The 9030-nt window shown below is 36.1% G+C and overlaps 1 protein-coding gene across 1 annotated transcript; it reads right to left on the bottom strand.

Annotated features, from left to right (window-relative positions):
- Positions 1–7338: 7338 nt before the first annotated feature.
- On the bottom strand, positions 7339–8690 carry LOC131054578 (probable CCR4-associated factor 1 homolog 7). The gene has a single exon (XM_057989121.2). The coding sequence runs from the start codon at positions 8326–8328 to the stop codon at positions 7492–7494; it is 837 nt and encodes a 278-aa protein (XP_057845104.2). The 5' UTR covers positions 8329–8690; the 3' UTR covers positions 7339–7491.
- Positions 8691–9030: the final 340 nt, after the last annotated feature.

Here is a 9030-nt window from a genome sequence, read left to right on the forward strand (position 1 = left end):
CAGAGTGCAAACATATTTATGTTGAGGCTAAGAGAGAAGTTGTTTTCGCAAGCCGAGTAGTTTCCAGTCTCCAATAAGGCTAGAGGATTTGATTTTGCATGCGTGAGGACCCTAATGCAGTCGTAAATTGTTAGGGTCGCAATTTTATGACAATACAAATATATATCTTTGAAGAAAATATATTGCATTGAAGAAACTCCTCATGAATAGGTCAAGAATAATTCTTCACAAAAGACAACTTAGAGAAATCACTTCTTATCCATTTTCATTGTCATGCGTTTGTAACTACCTCATATCCATTTCCACTACCATGCATTTATAACTAGCCACGTTTCTTTTTTATTCAATTTTCCACTACTGTCATTTGATGTGTAACTATTTTCAAATCTTTAGTGTGTACAGGGATGAGCAATCTCCACCTCTACTACCATAGTAGGATGCCTCTTGGCATAATGATTTCAAAACTTTTTATAGTCCACCTTGAGATCATAAACAATTGAGCACTGACTCCTTATGGAAAAAGATCATATAGCATTTGAAATAAATTTTAATTTCAATTAGTCAACACTAAAATTCAAGGAGATAGATAATTGATACACCAGTCAAGGGGAGGGAGGGGGAGAAGCAATTCGTGTTCCATTTTTTGAAGTAGTAACAATGAACGGGGAAATATGGTAAAAAAGGTGGGTCAAAAGTCATATCCTTAGAGTCAACACAGGGCAAAATATTGGAGCGTAAAAGCACTAAAGTAAATATAAAGTTGCTAAGTAGCTTTCAATAAATAGAAAAACAAGGAGGATGAGGTTGGACAACACTTGATTTGCCTCTTACATCAATGGAGTTTAGGGTGTCTATGTGAGGGTCTCACTCATAAGCATCTTTGTCTTTGTCTTTTTATTCTTCTTATGTAGCATGATCAAATGAAATAGAAAGATCCAATCAAAGGAACTTGTCAAAATCAAACTAGTTGGAAACAATCACCAATGGGCCACCCAAAATTTCTTTCCATGGGTGGTGGGGGAGGCAGAGTGTTGAAGAGAATGCTACAACTAGCCCCACTATCCATAATTCCTTCTTGTTACCAAGGGAAAATTTTGGAAGAATGTCTCCTAGGTACCTTAATTAGAAATACTCCATCCACAATGGTGCCCACGAGAATGTGATCAGTCCCTAAAGGAGGAGAAAGATAAAGGAAATTGAACAATTGTACAAGGAGTATTGCCCTAGTGGTCGAGGAGTACTTGTAAATGGGTCACCTCAAGTACATCTTTGTTAGCCTATATTTGAATCTATAATATGAAACATTTGAACAAATAAAACCTTTAATAAAAGAAAAACATTCAATCAATAGAATAATTTACAAAAATAGTCAAATTTCTATCTTTCTATATGGTGAAGAGAATCTCCACCTTGAAATTATTCCAAATCTATTTGAATTTGTGAGGGATGCAAGGTCAATCCCCTAGAAGAGTCATATTACACTAAACAAAGTGAGCCAATTTGCGCTCTAGAAGAAGCATCCAAATGGTGTGAAATCTATGATGTCAAAAGGAGGTTGGTGATTACAAAAACCATCATTGATTCAAAGTGGGAACCATGGGCAAGTGAAGAGAGATCCAAACATATCCTTGCCATAATTTGTAATTCTAGAACATGATGTTTTGTGAAGGTCATATTAGTTGAAAATGACCCAAATTTCCCCATGACTATATCAAAAGTTTCACAATATTGATTAAAAATATGAAACTTGGCTTTAGTGTCATCCTATTGTAGAAGAAACATGGAATCTCTAGAGAAGATGTCTTTCATCTAGCTACTTTCTATGAAATATCAAGGCAACTTCACCAATAAGTGTTCATGACCTTACAAAATGGGGGACCACCAACTATTCTATTGGTTAAGGGAAATCCCATTATGAAATCTAGAACCATTTCAAATAAGCTAGGGCTTCATGGATTCCCAAGTTCTCCAAATACTTTTTTTTTCAAATATGTCCCTTGATTTTCACCGGATTCTTCATGCTAATAAGGGTTTGAAGCCCAAAAACCTTCCAAGTAGGTCCTTTAGTAGGATTACCAAATGTGATACAATTCTACATAATGATTTTCCAAGGTTTATCATGTTTAAGGGAACAAATGTTTCACTTAGTACAAATAACCAAACCTTGACATTGGGGGAATAAAAACCCCAAACTTCCAAAATATTAGTCGAGCCAACAAAATTTCAAGGCAACCATATGAAATTCCTTCTAAGTGTTTGAAGAATCACAAAAAAAATCACAAAGAAGCCTATCCAACTTTATATAAGAGGTTTTAGAAGGAGCCTATCACGAAGAATAATAAACATAAGTGGCCATAACAATCTTGGAACTAACTTGAAATTTTTAGCTAGGGAAAGGGGTTTGGTGACTTAGAAGCCCAACTAAATATTTTTACCATAAGAATTCTTGGGAAGCGTACAAGGTGAAGGGGGTGCCCAAATAATTAAAAAATTCTCCATGGCCAATCCATTTTAAATATCAAGAGTTGAGATAGGAAGATGTGAGTAGTAAGGATTGTTGTAATACTATTTCTTATGCTAATGAATAGAAACCCTAGAAGCCTTCCAAGAAACATTCACAAGGTAGCCATTAACAAAATGAGTTGAGAAATTAGGTAATACATCTAACTAATCCTTTAGACACAAAGGGAGTTATAAGGTAACCAAATCCTTTAGCAAGAAACACATAGAGAGTTGGAGCCAAGGAACGACTTTGGCAACTTATGGAATTGGAAATTCCAAAGACACTAGATTTTTAACCATTAATATTAATACAAATTGATGTGTTTGCAAAGAGAATGTTAATGATTGAATCAAGTGAATGCCAAATCATAAATCTTGAAGTGTATGTAGGATAACTAGCCATTTAATATAGTCGTATACCTTAGCAAAATCAACTTTGAGGAAAAAATTCATTTTATTAGAGTGCTTATGTCATTTCATGCCTTCACAAAATAAAATTATTGTACCTAAAATATCTTTGGATTTAATTAAATTGGTTAGCTCATGCCTCACAATTTGAGAAAGAAGATGACACACTTTTAGAGCCAACACTGTGGCAATTATCTTATAAGAGACATTGAGCCAGGTGATAGACCTCCAATTACAAATATCCTTCGAGTCTCTAAACATAAGTATGAATTTAATATTTCCTTTGTTGATTACTTATCCCAACTATTTGGAGTGAAAGGCTTCAAAGTAGACTTGGTGTAAGTCTTCAATAACACAATCCCAAAGGAGCTTATAAAATTTACAAGGTAGCCATTACAAATGAGGGCCTTATCATTGACAATGGTATGAACAAACTCATTGGGATCAATAATAGAGAGGAATTTATCACAAAAGACTTGTTGTGTGGGAAAAAGATAACATGGAACAACCTAGAGGCACTCTTGAAGATAATTTTCTTGAGCTTGGAAGAATTCCTTACAAGCTATATCCACAACCTTAACCCCATGCAATTTGGTTTTTATTTGAGTGTCTTGGACTAAATCGTTATCAATAATTTTCTCTTGATGATAATGCTCAACCACCTTGACCTCAACGACCATGACCTAGGTACAAAGCAAAGGAAAATTGATCTACTTCAAGAGCTACAATAGCCCTATGGAGCTTCAAGGTTGCAACCTCATATGCATGGCACTAAAATATTTCTATCTAGTGACTATAATTGTGAAAAAAGCAAAAGTACACCTTATAGCTCTATTTAACTAATCAATCCAACGAATTGACTAATTGAGTCAAGCTTCTAAGCTCCACACTTTCTTAATCTAGGCCAATGAAGAGGTAAACCTAGGAATTTTCGAATGACTAACAAGTGTGCATGGACATACCACATGCCATGCTTAAAAAGGGCATCAACAAAGCGAAAAAGGAAGAACACTTCAGTGAGATTCTAGACAACCCAACGCTTGTTAACCTAGTCTCAAAGCATTCTCCCAAATAAAGTACTCTCAAAATAAAATGCTACAATTGCTTGCATTATCATACTTGAGTATGAGTAAAAAACTTTTGAAACAAACTCCTGGACCTGCTAGCCGAGCAGGGCATTCAACCAGCTGAGCAATCAGAGAGCCGAGCGAGAAGAAGAAAATGTCTGCGCTCAAGAATGGTTTGGCCAGACTCACTCCATTTCCACCTCCTTTCAGACTCACTCCATTTCCACCTCCCTTGCATTGATTGTCCGGGCCAGCGCTTACAGCGATGAGGTTGTCAAAACGGCGGTATTGAATCTGGTTTCAATTTCTTTCTTTTATTTTAATTTCTGCGCTAAATATTTTGGGTTTTGAGTGAGTGAATGTGTTTTGTAATGGGGTAAATGCAGAGAACTGTGGCGTCTCCAGGAAGACGAATCAAATGCCACCTGTGGGAAGAGGCTCGCTTCCATTGCGCTGGAAAACACGGAGGCCAATCGCCAGGCCTACCGTCAATTGCTTGTTAGGTCAGTACTACCCATAAGACATTCATACGTGAAATTGAAGCTCTGGTGACAAAATATGTACTGAACACACAGGGCCACGTTTTAGAAATTTAGAGAGGACTTAAAAAGTCCATAATGCCGATTAGGCTTGGATTCTAGGAAGCTTAAACAATCATACATCCAATTATATGGTAGAAATTGCAGAAGCAGAACAAAAAACATCCATGTTCCAATTTACGTAACTGTTTTTTTTTTAAAACTATTTTCTATTGTCTTGGTTCAGCCTGCAGTATACACACTGCAAGCGTTTTCAAAAGAGTCTTGACAATTAACAGTCAATGGAGAAGCAAGTATTCGTTTCAGCAGCACAAAGATCAAGAAACCCACATGGATTAAATTTATAAAAATATTACAAAAGAAAACAGGGAATATATGGTACCACACAATACTACAACAGATACTCACCCAACAGTGCATTCCAGAAGAATAGAAAACTAGTTTGTTTACATATAAATTGGAGAAAAAGAATTGAGGTATTGCGCTAATAAGATCAAAATTGATCTCAGAGAAAAAAACACTGTAACACCAAATCCTTTACCAAAGGCTACACAGAAGGGCCACTCAAGGCCTGCTGATCACATTATCAGCAGACTAAAACCATGTGATTCTAAAGCTCTGCAGCAATGTGCAAGGACTAGATGAAATAAGCAGGCTACTAGAAAATGCCTAGACAAACTGGAACAATAACGCTCTAATAATCTACCATGTCTTGATCAAACAGTAAAACTTACTAATATACCCTGTCTGTTTTCATTGCATAAAAGAAGCAGCCATGTGTATGCAATTTCTAAACATTTAATGATATAAACTATTCCTCATCACCAAAGTATCGTACAATTTCAATAATGGTATCTTTTAATTGATCTTTTCCTCCATTATACACACATACTGCATTCATATCCAAGGAATTCAACTTATACTGAAAATTAGAAACTGCCACGGAGAAACTAAAGATCCAATTAGTTTTAACTACAATTAGTTTCTTCAATAACTAAAGACTGTACAGGCCTTAAATCTCTAAAAGAAATCCACGCATGTTCTTCTGCAGCAAAATATTTAAAATTAACCTTTGTAGATATGCAGACATTTTCTCATCTTTTTATTGTAAGAGTTATATGTGTTCCACCTGAGTAGCCGACCTCTTAACAGAAAGAAAATGGAGGAATTACGTAACACTGTGCACTACAACTGCAGATACTAAATCAACAATGCATTGTAAATGGCAAGAAAATAGCCCACTCTGTTTCGGTGGAAAAACAATTTAAAGAATTGAGGTATTTTGATATTATGAGAAAAAATAGATGGCATGAAAGAAGACTCTATACAAAAGACATTGCAGTACACAAAAGAGAGGCAATCAAGCACTAGGGGTCCCATTCTCATTGCTCAATACCCAAATCGTACAAAAGACCAGAAGGAGGCTCAATAGATCCATTAATAAAGCCCTGGTGTAGCTTCCAAAAGATACGTGAAGTAAGCAGGCTATCATAGCCAGCTTGGTGGCTAGATCCAGAGGCTTTCCACCTGCACAAAGTCTGCCAGCTTGCTCAATCCACCAGGGAGATCTTGACTACAAAGTTTTAACAAATTCTTGATATCATACGATTTAGGGAAATATGTCCTAAATTGCTTGTAAAATTCAGCTTGATCTTTCGGCAAATCTTGCTTCGTGAGCAATTTCATCAGGTACCCTAAATCATATCCCCTGTGAGCTATTGTCTTGCTTCAACCCGCAGTATTCACACTGCAAGCATTTTCAGAACTTTTATATTGAGTCTTGACAATTAACAGTCAATGGGGAAGCAAATATTCTTTTCAGCAGCAAAAAGATCAAGAAAGATTATCATAGATACATGAACATTTTCTCGAGTAACCCACATAAATTAAATTTATAAAAAAAGTACAAAAGAAAACAGGGAATTATGGTACCACACAATACTACAACAGACACTCACCCAACAGTGCATTCCAGAAGAAAAGAAAATAACCCACTTAGTTCCACAGAAAACTAGTTCGTTTCCATATAAATTGGAAAAAAAGAATTGAGGTATTTCACTAATAAGACCAAAATTGATCTCAGAAAAAAACACACTTAACATCAAATCCTTTACCAAAGGCATGGGTACACAGAAGGGCCAATCAAGACCTGCTGATCACTTTATCAGCAGACTAAAAACCATGTGATGCTAAATAATTCCAATTTAAAGCTCTTCAGCAATGTGCAAGGATTAGATGAATTAAGCAAGCTACTAGAAAATGACCTGATGGACTGGAACAATATTGCTGTAATAACCTACCACGTCTTGATCAAAAAGTAAAACTTACCAATATACTCCATCTGTTCTCCTTGCATAAAAGAAGCAGCCATGTGTATGCAATTTCTAAACATTTAATGATATAAACTATTCCTCATCACCATAGTATTGTACAATTTCCATAATGATATCTTTTAATTGATCTTGTCCTCCATTATACATACATACTCCATTCATATCCAAGAAATTCAACTTATACTGAAAATAAACAACTACCACGCAGAAACTAAAGATCCAATTATTTTTAACTACAATTAGTTTTCTCAATAACTAAAGACTGTACATGCCCTAAATATCTAAAAGAAATCCGTGCATGTTCTTCTGCAGAAAAATATTTAAAATTAACCTTTGTATATATGCAGACATTTTCTCATCTTTTTCTTGTAAGAGTTATATTTGTTCCACCAGAGTAGCCCACCTCTTAACAGAGAGAAAATGGAGGAATTACATAACACTATGCACTGCAACTGCAGATACTAAATCAACAATGCATTGTAAATGGCAAGAAAATGGCCCACTCTGTTTCGGTGGAAAAACAATTTAAAGAATTGAAGTATTTTGATATTATGAGAAAAAATAGATGGCATGAAAGAAGACTCTATACAAAAGACATTGCAGTACACAAAGAGGGGCAATCATGTACTAGGGGTCCCATTCTCATTGCTCAATACCCAAATCGTACAAAAGACCAGAAAGAGGCTCAATAGATCCATCAATAAAACCCTGTTGCAGCTTCCAAAAGACACGTGAAGTAAGCAAGCTATCAGAGCCAGATTGATGCTTAGTTCCAACCCTTTCCACGTTCAGTTTGTTTGCAAGATTCTCCAATCCACCACGGAGCTCTTTACTACAAAGTTTTAACAAATTCTTGATATCATACGATTTAGGGAAATAGGTCCTAAATAGCTTGAAAAATTCAGCTTGATCTTTCGGCAGATCTTGGTTCGTGAGCAATTTTATCAGGTACCCAAAATCATATTTCCCTTGAAAGCTAATCCACAGCACATTCTCATTTAGCACCACCCGAGAGGACATGAAAAGATCCCTAAAAACTTTGGAATCAATACCAAATTGCTCATTCCTCTGAAAATCAATACCACACTTCTTAAGCATCTCGATCGAAAAAATATTATGCTTATCAATATGGCTATTGAACTCCCTGAAATTGAACTGCCAGACGCATTCCTGATTAGTTCCACATTTGGGCAAGTTGCCATTCTTATCGGAAAATGTGAAACCCAATTGAATTAATTTCAATAGATTCACATTGTCTCTGAGCTCGGCGTACTTGTATTCTGCATCACTCTGGAAACTGCCCACAGGGTAAAAAACAACCCCAGGAAACTCTGTGTCCATGGCTAAGTATGGATAATCATCTACGATTTTACTAATTAACCTGAATTCTTCTTCCAGATTAGCTGCCCATACCTCACGAATTAAAAGACCATCACCCGTGCTGGTCGTTGTACCGGTGCTTGTCCCTGCACTTGCCATTAGTGATGCCTGAACTTAAGGCAATGCTGCTCAGCAATCGTAAAAGAAATCCTCAGCAGAACCCAGGAAAACCCGAATACTGCAAAACCGAAGAAAACCTCAGGACCTCGAAATTACTCAGAATCAAGTGGGTTTTGGTTAAATTGGCCCGCCCGCACCAATTTTCAATCCGGAAAATTCACCCAATGATGAAAGAACATTTTTAAGTGTTTTGAATATTGCTCGAGCCGAAAAACTTCCTGTCTGCACTAAAGCTGATGGAAGAAAATTCAATGGACAGTGCGGAAAAAAGATGTATTAAGCTGACCGTTTGAGATGAAATATTCTGTGACATTGAGGCAATTTATATGACCAAGAAATCTTGTTGGCTTTTTTTTATGTTTTGTTTGTTAAGGTTGGTTTGAGTTTATGATTGATTAGGGGAAGTGTATTAGTAGTGTTTATAATCAATTTTGTATATTCACAGGTATAGATTTTGATGATTTTTTTTTTGTCTTTGTATGCCACTTAATTACTTATAACTAAGGTTCTGGTTTTTGAGTAGTAATGAGACACGCTATGGGATCAATTATGCGCCTAAGGTTCAAGAAGTATATATTTTGAAGTGTTGCTGATATCTACTTAAAGATGTTCCAAAAGCCGCCACTCAAAATTGCTAGTATTCGAGGACAAATGTCCCAGTAGTTGTGCATAAATGTCCTA

The sequence above is a fragment of the Cryptomeria japonica genome, chromosome 3, assembly GCF_030272615.1.
Source record: "Cryptomeria japonica chromosome 3, Sugi_1.0, whole genome shotgun sequence".
NCBI classification, from domain to species: domain Eukaryota; kingdom Viridiplantae; phylum Streptophyta; class Pinopsida; order Cupressales; family Cupressaceae; genus Cryptomeria; species Cryptomeria japonica.

Bases quoted from the DNA above. Each gene is read 5' to 3' on its own strand.
- LOC131054578 (XM_057989121.2), bottom strand. From the start codon at position 8,328: ATGGCAAGTGCAGGGACAAGCACCGGTACAACGACCAGCACGGGTGAT.